Source organism: Callionymus lyra, chromosome 13 (genome assembly GCF_982586985.1).
Source record: "Callionymus lyra chromosome 13, fCalLyr1.hap1.1, whole genome shotgun sequence".
Lineage (NCBI taxonomy): Eukaryota > Metazoa > Chordata > Actinopteri > Syngnathiformes > Callionymidae > Callionymus > Callionymus lyra.
Window position 1 is genome coordinate 7,297,452 of NC_141830.1, and position 13,478 is coordinate 7,310,929.

At 37.0% G+C, this 13,478-nt stretch overlaps 1 protein-coding gene across 2 annotated transcripts; it reads left to right on the forward strand.

The window, feature by feature from the left end:
* Window positions 1–265: 265 nt before the first annotated feature.
* Window positions 266–13,430, forward strand: sybu (syntabulin (syntaxin-interacting)). Of its 2 annotated transcripts, none has more exons than XM_087806187.1 (8): window positions 266–294; window positions 4,882–4,924; window positions 4,992–5,178; window positions 5,836–6,036; window positions 8,390–8,489; window positions 8,684–8,827; window positions 10,772–10,927; window positions 11,904–13,430. In XM_087806187.1, the coding sequence occupies exons 2-8, from the start codon at window positions 4,901–4,903 to the stop codon at window positions 12,937–12,939; spliced, it is 1,848 nt and encodes a 615-aa protein (XP_087662313.1). In that variant the 5' UTR covers window positions 266–294; window positions 4,882–4,900; the 3' UTR covers window positions 12,940–13,430. The 2 variants fall into 2 exon arrangements, with proteins under 2 accessions (XP_087662313.1, XP_087662314.1); XM_087806188.1 differs by having other exon boundaries at window positions 284–299.
* Window positions 13,431–13,478: the final 48 nt, after the last annotated feature.

Sequence of the window (13,478 nt, forward strand, 5' to 3'; positions counted from 1 at the left end):
AATAAATAAATGTTGATTTATTGTATTCTTGAATATATATAATAAATGTTCCATTGAGCCGCTGTCTCCAGCTTCTGTCTCTTATGTAACGCACTCGGGATGAGAGCGTGACGTCGCTGTTTTTCTCCGCGTCTCGTCCAATCGCGTGTTTCAGCAGCTTCTCCATCCGAGGGACGCGCAGCATCAGCTCAGTCACCAGATCCAGATCCAGATCCAGATCCAGCTCCAGCTCCAGCCGAGAACCGAGCTCATACAGGCGCGAGGAACCACCCACCCATCCATCCATCCATCCAGGTCAGGTCAGGTCAGGCTCTGCTCATACAGCGTGAAATAACTTGTTTATTATTATTATTATTATTATACAAAAGATCATGTGCGTCATGCGTCACTGGGGTGTTATTCGAAGTAAACAAATAGTAAAAACTGGCGTTTAAAATGATAATGATATTGACAAGTTATACCAATAATGTTAAATAAAATAGAACATGAATTACGTATATTTTATCTATTTTTTTTATTTTCAAAATACAGTGATAATTGGTATGAAAATATGTACATAACAGTGAAGGAAAATGTAGAATAGTGTCAACAATATGAAGGCAGACATATAGATATGGATATTTTAATTTGAAAAAGCTGCTTCACTACTTGTTATCACTAGTTTAATTTCAACTTGATAGCGATTCAGTGAAGCTGAAATTAAATAAGTTCTTGAAAACTGTTTTTCTTTATTACTCTCATTCTTTATTCTGCTGATGAAAAACATTTTCCTGATACATAGCTTCATTATTCTCTAGACGACAGTGAGCGATGGACACAGTGAGGTGAAGAAGAGAGTGCAGGCGATGGTAGAACATGTGGAGACGACTGTCCAGGTTGATCCGTGACAGAAGATTATAGCAGCAATATAGTCACGTTGTATGATGTAGAGACTCTGACATGGAGAAGCCGAGTTAGAAGAGTCAGAGTTGATCTGGATTAACTGGGAGGAAAAAACACTTCTAGTAAAAAAAAAAAGATTTATTTCCAGCATTGTAAAAACAACACCAGGTTATTTGTTGTGGTGTTTAGGATACATTTTAATAAAATAAAATAAAAATAAAGTGACTTTTACATGAAATTGGGCATATAAAAAATACATAATTAAAGAAAATGTTGTTTTATTTCCCATTTACATGAATACATTATTAATTAAATGAATACCATCATTCATTCATGAAATAAAACAAAGATGAAAAAGTTACTTATATATTTACAATATATATATATATATATAAAATAATTAAATTGAATAAAAACATACAATTCATTAATATCAAAGCACATGCAATTTATTCCAAGAAATATAAATAAAAAATAAATAAATCTATTGCGAGTATTGTGAAAACAAAAAACAGAAATTTATTTGAGGTGTTTTTGGATATACTTTTAATTAAATTAATACAATTATTCATTCATGAAATAAAATAAAACAAATAGTTGCCTTTATGTAATAAAATAAATTAAATTAAAAATATATATTTTTTTGAATATCAAAGTACAATTTATTCCAAGAAATATTCACTGACAACACTTAAAAAGAAAACATAATTATATAAAAGAACAGATGAGTGGTGGAGAGATATCGTTGTATGTCCTTAAAATGACTTGAAATTCTACTTTAAAAACCCTATTTCATCATCAGTTTCTACTGGAACCTTTACTGTAAAACATCTTTCCTCTTTAGTTCACTTATTTTTCATTTAGTGTCATTTCTCTTGTAAAATATTCCCCCAGTGAGTCCTTTAAATATTAATCAACTGCAGATGTAGCTCATGCCAAGTTCCAGATGAAGAATATTAAAGTGTTTCACTGCAGGGGTTAAAAACTCCGCATTGTTCTCAAAATAATCTCAATTATTTAGCAATCTGACCTTGGAGATAAGGAGCAGCAGAACCTTGACACACATTTAAGAAACCACCTCAAATGTCGTGGATTGTTTCATATAATTGGTCCCACAGTTGGTTTGTTCCGGACTCCTGGTCAGTTGCTAAGGTGGTTGCTAAGGGGCACGAGTGAGTTTGCCCTCGTTTGTGCCCAATCTGAATTGGCAGCTGATTGTGCCGTGTGATGTGCAGGCGAGCCACTTTCATGTCAAGGCTATTTTGGTATCTGACGGTTTAACGTGGGACCGGTTTCTGCTGCTATTTGTGGACTCCTGTGTGGTTTGAAGATTGGAACCGTCGCATGGTGCGTCAGGCGAGCGAGGGATGATGTCCATGGATCAGATGGAGGAAGAGAGAAGGAGATAGACTCCGATGACCTCACACTGAGAGAAGCACATACGCACTTATGCAATCCTCCCCCTTAGAGGGATGAACACTCAACAAGTATGAAGTCTAGTCGTGCATGAAGAGGAATATATTATTCAGATGCTTCTGTTATAACATGGTGTTCAGTTATTCATCAGGAAGGAGGTGAAGTTTCTCCTCGTGATTGGATTTATATATACATTGTAATACATTTAATAATTCAATCAGTTCTGAAGTGCTTGTATTGTTTAGCACTGTGTGCAAATGTTCATTTCATCCATTATAAGGATCATTTTATTTCATCATTTCTTTTCATTTTAGCAATTGAAAGGTAAATGTTTTACTATAATATACATTTGGTTTTAGTTCATATTATTCCATAGCTGTTAAACTGCATACACTTTTGAATACACACACTAGTACATTTTAATCAAAATGTTCATAAGTGAAATTAATATTTAAGAACTACGGAGCCCCTAAAGGGACTTAAAAAGTTCTCCATAAGACAGAAAGAGAAATGTGAAGGTTTTAAAAGTATATATATATATATATATGTTAGTAGTAGCATTACTTCTAGTAGTAGAAGTATAATATGTAGTAGTAGTGGGAGTAGAAGAAGTAGTTTAATTAGTATTAGATGTAGTAGTAGAATTAGTAGTAAAAATATAAATAGAAAAAGTAGTAGCAGAATTAGTAGTATACGTATAAGTAGCAAAAGCTAAACTGCATACATGTTTGAATACACACACTAGTACATTTTAATGAAAATGTTCTTAAGTGAAATTAATATTTAAGAACTACGAACTTAACTGCCTAAAGGCACTTAAAAAGTACTTTTCCATGTCCATTTAGAGGCTCCATAAAAAAGAAAGAGAAATGGGAAGGTTTTAAAAGTAAATATAAATATATATTAGTAGTAGCATTAGTTCTAAAAGTAGAAGTAGAATAAGTAGTAGTTGTCAAGTCCAACGCTTAGTTGAGAACTGTCAAGTTGGTTGGTTCACAACCGTCAGGTCCAAACTCTTGTTCAGGTTCCAAAGGACACGAGGTCAACTCAAATGTTCCAGTCAATCACTTTTATTTTCTTTCAGATTGTTGGTAATTAGGTTGTAAACCTATAAAACCAAATAAACAAACCATTTTAATTATCCGTTTCAATTAAACGTTCTAAATTAAATTAAACATTTTGAATTCATTCAAATACTTAAACATTCAAACATTTTAAATTCATTTAAACAACTTAATCAAATATTTTAAATGAATTAACAGGCACTAAGTCAAGGTAAATCAAACATTTCACCAACCATTGGCGTCTTAGTGCTGATGACTGAAGCAGCTGGTTTGCTGCTGCTGGTGCACTCTGGGAAATGCGGTTCTTTCTCCAACTGAGATTCAGCCAAACAGTAGTAGTGGGAGTAGAATAAGTAGTTTAATTAGTAGTAGAAGTAGAACTACAATCAGTTGTAAAAGTATGATTATTAAAAGCAGTAGTAGAATTACAAGTAAAACTATAAGTATAATTGATAGTAGAATTAGTAGTAAAATTAGAAGTACTAGTAGAATTAGTAGTAAAAGTATAAGTAGAAAAAGTAGTAGCAGAATTAGTAGTAGAAGTATAAGTAGCAAAAGCAGTAGTAGAATTAGTAGTAGAAGTAGTTAAATCAGTAGTAGAATTAGTAGTATACATATAAGTAGTAAAAGCAGTAGTAGAATTAGTAGTAGAAGTAGTTAAATCAGTAGTAGAATTAGTAGTATACATATAAGTAGTAAAAGCAGTAGTAGAATTAGTAGTAGAAGTAGTTAAATCAGTAGTAGAATTAGTAGTAAAATTAGAAGTACTAGTAGAATTAGTAGTAAAAGTATAAGTAGAAAAAGTAGTAGCAGAATTAGTAGTAGAAGTATAAGTAGCAAAAGCAGTAGTAGAATTAGTAGTAGAAGTAGTTAAATCAGTAGTAGAATTAGTAGTATACATATAAGTAGTAAAAGCAGTAGTAGAATTGCTAGAAGAAGTAGAATTAGTAGTAAAAGTGGAATTAGTTAAAGCAGTAGTAGAATTACTAGTAGAAGTATAATTAGTAGTAAAGGTAGAAGTAGTAGAGGAATTATTATAGTAGAATTAGTAGTAAAAGTAGAAGTGAAATTAGTAGTAAAAGTAGAATTAGTAGAAGTAGTAGTATTAATAGTATTAAAAGTAGTAAGAAGACAAAAGTTGTGGATGAAGTTTCTAGGAGTGAGTAGATTCTACAATAGAATTTAAAGGAAGGTCAAAGGAACGAGACGAACTGATAAAGGTTTGAATGGTTCAAATCAGATTAAATGGAGGAGATTTGGTACAAAGTTAAGTTGCCTTCAGCATTCATTCATCAGCTTCTCTTACATTCCAAAATATATATTATCATGAAGATTTAAATGGAAACGTAATAAAAATGCGTATTAAATATTCTGTGTATATTCATAGCACAGCAGTGTATGTGCCACTTGTACCAGTGTGTGTTTAGGGGTGTGAGCGTCCAGTGACATCATCTCAGGACAGAAGGTCCTTGTTCAGCAGCTCCAGCTTCGACTCCTAACTCGTCTTCTCTCCTCACAGGAACACCAGGTGAAGCACGATGGGCCCCTTTCAAGAGTACGAGGTGAGTCCCGACAGGTCGTGTCTACAAGGTCAACGCGTTGTTTATCTTTCCATGGTTTCAAAAACAGGAGAAGAAGTCTCCGGAGAAGGGAAGCCCTCGCAGTCGAATCCCCCGCCTGGTCCTGCATCCATTTCATCCCAAGGAGAAAGCATCGCCTCAGTCCGACTCGCCGTTCTCGGAGGAGGAGGGGAAGGACTGTGACGTGAGCTCGGATCACTCCAAGAGGACCATCAGCTCCAACAGCTTCTGCTCAGGCGAGATCTTCTCCACTGAACTTTGACCTGGCTGCTGTTAGCAGTTAGCATGTAGCTGCTAACGTCAGCTGAGTTTGAAGTCACAGTTTTTAAGTTGAGATTTTCTGTCTTGACTGAAACAATTCGGGCGAACACTTATAATGCGATAAAACATACATTTTGACATTTAAAATTCCGATAATAAAAAATAAAATGTCTAAAGTCAATCGGGTTGTTTTTTTTAAATTCAATATTAAAATGTTAGTCAATAACATTTTCTCCAGGGGCCACATTTCTTCAGTAGCTGATGTGAGGGGCCATTAAACACAAAGAAAACCGGGAAAATTATAAAATACTTGAATTAAATTGATGTAAATATTTTAATGTATGATTATTTTTAGGTATACAGTATATATATTTTTTTAATATTAATCTGATTTTAAATTACTTTCTTTCCCACTATTTTGTAACATTCACTCTCATTTTTTGAATATTTTCGCCCCTTAAAAATATTTAAAAAAATGACTGTACTGAAGCAAAAGTATTTAGAGAATATAAAGAAATAAAATAAATAAATACAAAATCAAATTCCACACGTCAGCTGCTGAGGACGCTGTTGTAAGATCGTGGAACAGCCTGTTCTTGTTCATCACCGTCTGTGTTGCCTGTCTACAATAGATGACACCGGCTGCCCCACTAGTCAGTCTGTGTCCCCCTCCAAAACCCCGTCAGGCTCAGAACGGAGTACCCGGGACACGCCCGCGCTGCCAGAACGCAAGACCAAGGTGAAGAGGGTCCGGGTGATGGCGGAGTGGACCAGCGAGCGACAGACCTCGCAGAGGAACAAGAGGGAGATGAGGTCGGCTTTGAAACCCAAAGGTAATTTGTTTTGTTTTTTACTTCATTAAATTGGAGATATTTATGTTTATACTTCTGGGAAGAGGCCACAGGGCGGACGCAGAACACTAAATAGGGAAGTCTGGGCTTCTTTGCTTTGGGATGCTGCCCCCACGACGTGAACTTGGAAATACTGTGGATCAGAGACGTGCGGTCAGGGGAGGCACGTGAGGCGGAGAGACTTTTAAAACTAAAGGAAATAACGTGGACTTTTACAACAAGGTAAAAATTAAGACCAGAAACTGTTTTAATTTCAGTCGTATAAAAAAGAGATAGGACTAAGAAAAATAAAATAGAATATTTAAAAACTACATTTTGGCCTTAAATAAAATATTTTTGTTATTCTCACGCTTATATTGACCCATTTAATATTCAATATTTATCTTTTCACCATAATAAACATTGTTCCGGTTTGCGTAAATCTAGCCAATCAGGGAAGGCCTGAAGCAACCAATCAGAAGCAACAGTAGGCGGGTCTATCCGTCATAAATCTGGAGAGTTCTTGCTAAACTTTATGTACTTTATTAAATTATGTATTTTTTAATAGTATATATTTTATATATATATATTGGCGATAGGAGTCATTTGAGCACAAAAAAGGATGAATAAAAGTATAGATAATAAAATCACAAAAAAATTAAAATACTAATTCATAATGTTATATTTTTATTTAAAAGTCTGAGGGATAAAATATGTTCTAATAAGTATTAGCTTTATGTTTATTATTGACTTTATTTCTAAGATTTTTTTAAATTTTTGTATTGTTTTGTCGTTTTTTTTTCCAAACAACAGTATAACCTATAAAAACAAAACTTAGATATAGATCTTATTAAATGCGAAATTCTTACTTATATTTTAATGAATGACCATTTTGAGTGGTTTGTTGTAACCCATGCTTGTGTGTGTGTGTGTGTGTGGGGGGGGTGTGTGTGTGTGTGTGTGTGTGTGTGTGTGTGTGTGTGTGTGACACCAAACATGATTGCTCAAAGGTCCTGTGGACACGAGAGCTGATTGGTCGAGGGGAAGGTTTGGGGCTCAGCAGCTCATTAGCTTGATTAGCAGGAGGTTATTATTACAGAGTCTGCTCGGACTCACGGTGAGATCACTTCAGTTTGTGCACAGACGTCCCTGGACTCAGCACCATGGTTCTGTTTGATGGAAAGAAATGCATTTCAGGTAGAGATGATGATTATTTAAAGATCCAATGTTGGATGTATTTCTTTGAAGAATGGAGTCGTTTTTTTTCTTTCAAGAAGTAAAGTTAAACCTGTAGTTGTCTGCATTTTACCAGCAAATCATTGAATTCAGGAAATTAAGGTTATATTTAATACAACATATTTCTTCATGATGATGTTGTCAAAGCTTTGTGCCTTTAAATTAAACTAATAGGATGAGGTTTATAGAATTTAGACTGTTCTATGCAGTAAAAAAAAAAGTAATCTTAAAACTAAAATGTATTTACTTTTTTTTTTTATAACTACATTTTGTTTGTTATATTCTCATTATTAATTGATTTAATTTTCTTTACTTTGAGTTGAGGAAAAGGCTTTTTTTTACCCCCTAAACATCTAAAAACACTGTACGGAAAATATAAGTTTGTCTTAATAATCATTGTATTGGTAAATAGTTTTGTATAAAGTTTATAAAAAGTGCATGGTGTGCAGAAATCTAAATTAATAATTATTTAACAGCTACTGCTAAGCCAATCACAGAAGGCCCCCACGCAATATTAACCAATCAGAAGCAACAAAAGGCGGGTCTATCTGTTATTACATCGCCACTTGTCTAATGCTGTCGCTCTGGGTTCTTTACTCTTGAGCCAAACTTAAATCTGGAGAGTTCTCTCTAAACTTTACTGTAAATTCCCTAAACGCTGTTTAATAGGAGGAAATAAACGCTCGGCTTTCAAATTAAGAGCATTGAATCAGCTGCGTCTTCCTTGTAATCCTTTTCTATCACAGTTATACTCTATACTGTTTAAAATCAACGTTTGCTAATCCTTTTTAAATTGTATATTGGTTCATTGATCTTTTTTTATTTCCATTGATTGTTTAAAACTAATTTAGATTTTCAGCCAATTGAAAGGTCTCAGATCATTAAATATGAAATGTATAGATTTTTAATACATAACTCTAAATAAATTGATAATGAAAACATAATATTTGAGCAATGACTCGATGTCAAAGATGACATGTTTATGAAGCTATAAATCAATATTTATCCACAAAGAAGGAACCGGGGTCAGGGGAAAGGGTTTTGAGCGAATGGTCTCCTTGGCTTAACGGATGCGTTTAGATAATGGGAGACTTTCTGATGGTCTTTGGACTTCCTGCAGGTTGTGAAGCAGACAGCAGCTCTTCCAGCCACTCCACCAGTCGAAAGACCAGGGAGAGCCTCAACTCCAATTCAGCCGGGAAGAAAGTCTCACCTGGGAGGTACGACTGTGTTCCAAGTCAACGACCTTGTTTAAAATGATCGTTTGAATGATCTATAATATGTTACAATTGTTCAGCCGTTTACTAAAGGAACTCATTAATTCTAGTGGTTCAATATGACATTTCTAATTTCACTGCGATTCCTGTTAAAAACTAGTATAAAAACCTTTGATTTTTGTCTCTTTTTCCAACAGGAGCACCAACATCAGACCACCGATCTTTAAACCAGCAGGTAGCGCTTCTGCTAACCACGATGTCGATCTGTACGCCCCCTACAAGGCACCCCCCAGAGCCTGGGTGTCCTACAGCAGCAGTTCCAACTCCAGCCCCACAAGCGGGTACAAACCACCATTAAAATACCTTTTTTTATTTAGTCATTTCTGTCATGAAAGACTCGACGGATGCTTTGGCCAAATTTCTTCGTTTACAGCGGGGCGTGGGTGGAGGGATTAGTCTCATCACTTCCTGTCCCGGGGAGGATTTATGGGTCATGATTCTGGTGCTGTCGGGATTAATGTGGATTGCATCTGTTTATGGAACTCTGGCTCTACCAACCAGGAGTTATGCCTGGATTAAGAACGAGAAATCTCAGGTTTATTAGCAGTACCAGTCGAACCAAATGGATTTTTAAATCCCGTGTCAGACGAGCGTCATGTGACCTATATTTCTCTCCTGCTACCTCCGCCTCCTGGGGTGTTTCTATTTTTATCAACATGGCTGAGCCATATTTTTTCAAGCAACCCTTGGATCAAGACGACACTTATTTTTAATCTGGTTTAAATTCCACCTCAAGAATCCCTTAATCGTATCTCTCCTGATCACAGGTACATTAGAAATCCAAGTTAATTAGCTGGTAGATTATTGGCGGTTCACTCGCGCTGACTCTGCTATCAGTCGGATAAACAAGCGTTTTGGGTTTTTAAGTCCGCTCGCCAATAATCCCTCGTCAGACGGAAATTCCAGGCTTCAGAGAGCATCTGTCCTCGCAGCAACCCATCGACCTCTGATGATTGACTTTTTCCAGTCAGTTCAGGGTTCCAAGTCAAAGTTTTTTTTTAATGCCTACTTTAATGTAAGAGTAATATCTTGTATTTTATCTCAATTTATAAAAATATTTCATTAAACACTACATAAAATCCCAGTGTTTTCACAATACTACCAATAAATATTTTCTTATTCTGAGGACGAAGCAATTTGATGTGTACTTTTTATGTTTAATTTTTGAATTCTAAACTATGAACTGAAGTAGTTGGAAGGAGATCTTTCCATGACACTGGAAACCACGTTAAATGTTTATTAATTACTTTCAATAGTTTAAAAAAAATCAACATAAAATCCAGTTTTACATCACAAGGCTTTTAGTGTTAAGATGCTTATTACAGAGGATGTGCCAGGACCAACCGCTCTGACTGAAAGTTTTGAAGTTCTAAAATGAAAAATGTAAAACATTTTGACTGGAAAAGTAAAATGTAATTGTCAAAAAGTGTCTTTAGCTCTGCCACTAAAACGGGGGGAGGGTGTTGCGAATCTGGCGATACGATGCGTATCACAATACAGGGTCAACGATACAGTATATTGTGATACTGTAGTAACAAGGATATATGTGTAGTATTGTCGAGTACTTGACTCTGGTGTTGCAGAATTTACAGACCACATGAATCTTGACGAAGTCGTAAGTGCTTTTGTTTTTAAACCAAAATATGTCCAAACATTTGCTGCTGGAGTCGACTGTATCCTCTCGTCCTCAGTCATCACTGGGATTTCATTGTTTATTGAGCTGTGGGGGATGTTATGACGGCTGCCATCTAGTGGCCAGAAGTTTAATTGCAACACAAATTTAAAAAGCTGTGAATATTTGCAGGTTAATTGTAAATGAATAAATGTTTTATTTTACACAAACTATATTGAAACATAAACCATAGAATACTATGCAAATATATATTTTTGTGAATATATTGCTGTTGAATATTGATACAGTATCATGTAAAAAGTATTGTGATAATTAAGTGTATCGCTATTTTCTTACACCACAGTTCGAAAAAATGTTATAATAAAATGATAATTTGTGTAAATTTTAACCTTGAAGCTTCTCAAAATCCCATTCTCCAGTCATTATAGAATGTAATCAAATGCAACTTCCGTCTCTGAAACATTGCTTGTTAATTGGTTTGGTGGTCACATTTTTAATTAACGTTCAGTGACTGGGGTGAGGGGCCACTGGGGATCTGTTTAAAGGCCTCCAGGACTGAACTCTAGACTGACCTCAAGTGTTCGCCACACAGGAGAGCCAACTTGAGTCGCTACCACTCGTGTGAAGGAAACCACGGCATCAGACCTCCCAACCCTGAGCAGTACCTGACCCCTCTGCAGCAGAAGGAAGTTATCATCAGACACCTGAACACCAAATGGATGGAGTCGAAGAACAAGGTTCACAACAGGTGAAGCTCACTTTCATGTTTTTTTCTACGCAGGCCGACGTTGAGGTTATGATGTAACGCCGGCATCTCTGCTCAGCCGTGAAAATCTTGTGTCTCTGTCCTGCCAAACGAAAAGCATTCTTGTATAAGAACTTATTTTACTCCTCACTAAAGATTTATTCAACTCTTTTACATGTTTAATGGCTTGTTGAGATCACGGCTCTTCTACCTTCATTTGGGGTTTGTTCATCAATGTCGATCTTTAGAAAAGAAAAATAATTGGGCGACAATCTGCGATGTTGTTCATTCATAGTCGTACAATATGTCAAAGGAAATTAAACGACAAAGTATTACATTTAGTACAGAAAAAAAACTAAATCTATTTTCAAAGGACGGCAAGTGAGGATAAGAGAACTTTTTTTATTTAATTGTTCTTGCTTTTATTTCATAAATATTAAAATGAATAACTTCTAAATATCAAGGAATTTTTTTTAACTATGGTTTGGTTTGAAAAAAATGCATTTCTTGGGTCAATAATTTTTAATGTATTTAAATATGTGTAAAATGTTGGTGTAAATGTTGCCACCAGGTTTGGCTGAAAGTTGACTTAAGTAGTCTTTTACTATTGTCTGGTCTCTGGTATTGTAATGTGTTTTGGCATTATTGGAGTTGGAATATCAAACATGTTTTGTATGCATTGGATTTTTTTAAATTTATATTCAATTAAAAAAAAAAAAAATCAACATTTCAATAAAGAAATGATTGAATATTTAAATTAATTAAAAGTTTTAACATTTGAAATGTTAAATTCAACCATTCATTATTCTGATGGCGGCGATGTTATGATATAATCGTTATACAAACATGAATAAAATTAATTAAATGTTTAAATCCAGAAAAAATAATAATTCTTTGCTCGTGTCGTGCCAAACACCTAAAAAAAAAAAAGAAACATTCCAGATGCTTCTCTTTGACTGTAAAACTGCATCTTTCTCAGAGAGACGGTGATTGAGGCGCTCAAGGGCCAGCTGAGCCGGATGAGGGAAGACTGGATCGAGGCAGAGTGTCACCGTCTGGAGGCTGAGTTGTCTCTCAAAGAGGCCCGCAAGGAAATCCGACATCTGCGCCAGGTGGTGGAGACCATGAAGAACAGCCTGATGGAGAAGGACACGGTAATCCAGAAGCTGAAGCTGCTTCAAAGCATGGCGTTGGCTCAGAGCGGCTCCAACCTCCAGGAGGAAAACACTTTGGACTTGATCTGTGGCGACGGGAAGAAGATGCCGGACGAGGACGAGGGTGGGATGGAGATGGGGGAGCAAGGGGCGGAGGCCATGGCCGACAGCGGGCTGCTTCTAAACGACGAGATGGCGAACAGGGCAGATATTCTGGAGCAGGTTCTCATGTCGACGGCTGTGGATTTCAGTCAGGACTCAAGTGGGAAGATGAGGCCAGACGTGGAGGGCTGTCCAGGGGTGTCGTCCATCTCTGAGGGGAGTCATTTGAGCGACGAATACTCATTGGAGGTTAGTTCAAACCCTGCTCAGAAGCTCACAGAAGATAAAGAAGTCCAGGCGGACGTGGCACCGGTGTCTCCAGACCTGCAGGTTCTGCTTCTTCAGTTGTTGCAAGGCGCCAAAGGAGCAATGCTGTCGCCCCCCAATCTTCCCTCCAACGCCACGTTCTGCCTTCCCGCTCCCCTCGACACCCCGTCCATCTCCGCCGACTCCGGCATGTCGCTCTCGGAACCGTCCGAGAAGCCGCGTTTCATGGAGGAGCTAGATTTCGACACCGCTGCCGCCGCCACAACCACAGGGGAAGGTTCGGCGTCGTCCGGTTTGGTGGAGAAGAGTTACTGGAGCAACAGCTTCCTGGTGGGCCTGGTGGCGTTCGCCGCTCCGGTGCTGCCCACCGTGGCCTGGCTCTACTCCCGGCACGGCGTGGACGGGAATGCTCCCGTCTACAACATGGCCACGCTCATCCGGGGCTGTAGCTTCGTCAGGCGTCGCACGCCTCCGACGTGTAACGGTTCCTAGCACGCCACACGAAAAAGCACTAACGCGAAGTATTGCTTTTTTTTTTCTTTTTTTTTTCTTTGACACTTTACTCAGACTTTCTTTGGGTCCAGCACTGTAACTCTGCACTGTACAGTAACCTGGAAGGAATTGGGGTGAAGGGGATTATTTATTTATTTCAATTTATATTTGTGAGACTTTCCGATCATCTGGGTAGATGGTCGGTTCAAAAAGAAAAAGCTTGTGTTGGGATGAGATTAATCGGTGAGAGATTGTTTTTCCGTTTTAGTTCAGCCAAAGGCCAAAGCTTAGAAGTCACTAATGTTAAGATGAAAAGATGTTAATTTTCTTTGGAGGGGGAAGTGGTCAGAGCTTTATCTGGATAAACCTGTTTATTGTTCATGGGGCTGACGCTTGAAGGCACTTTGTCACGTGCCTGAGATATGTGCAATACTGGTGGTTTACGTCAAATTTCTCTGTAACTTTGTAATTAAAGCATAATCATAACGGCACAGTGACTCCTTTTTTTTCTTTTGAGTTTCTGCATAGGCTTAGTATTT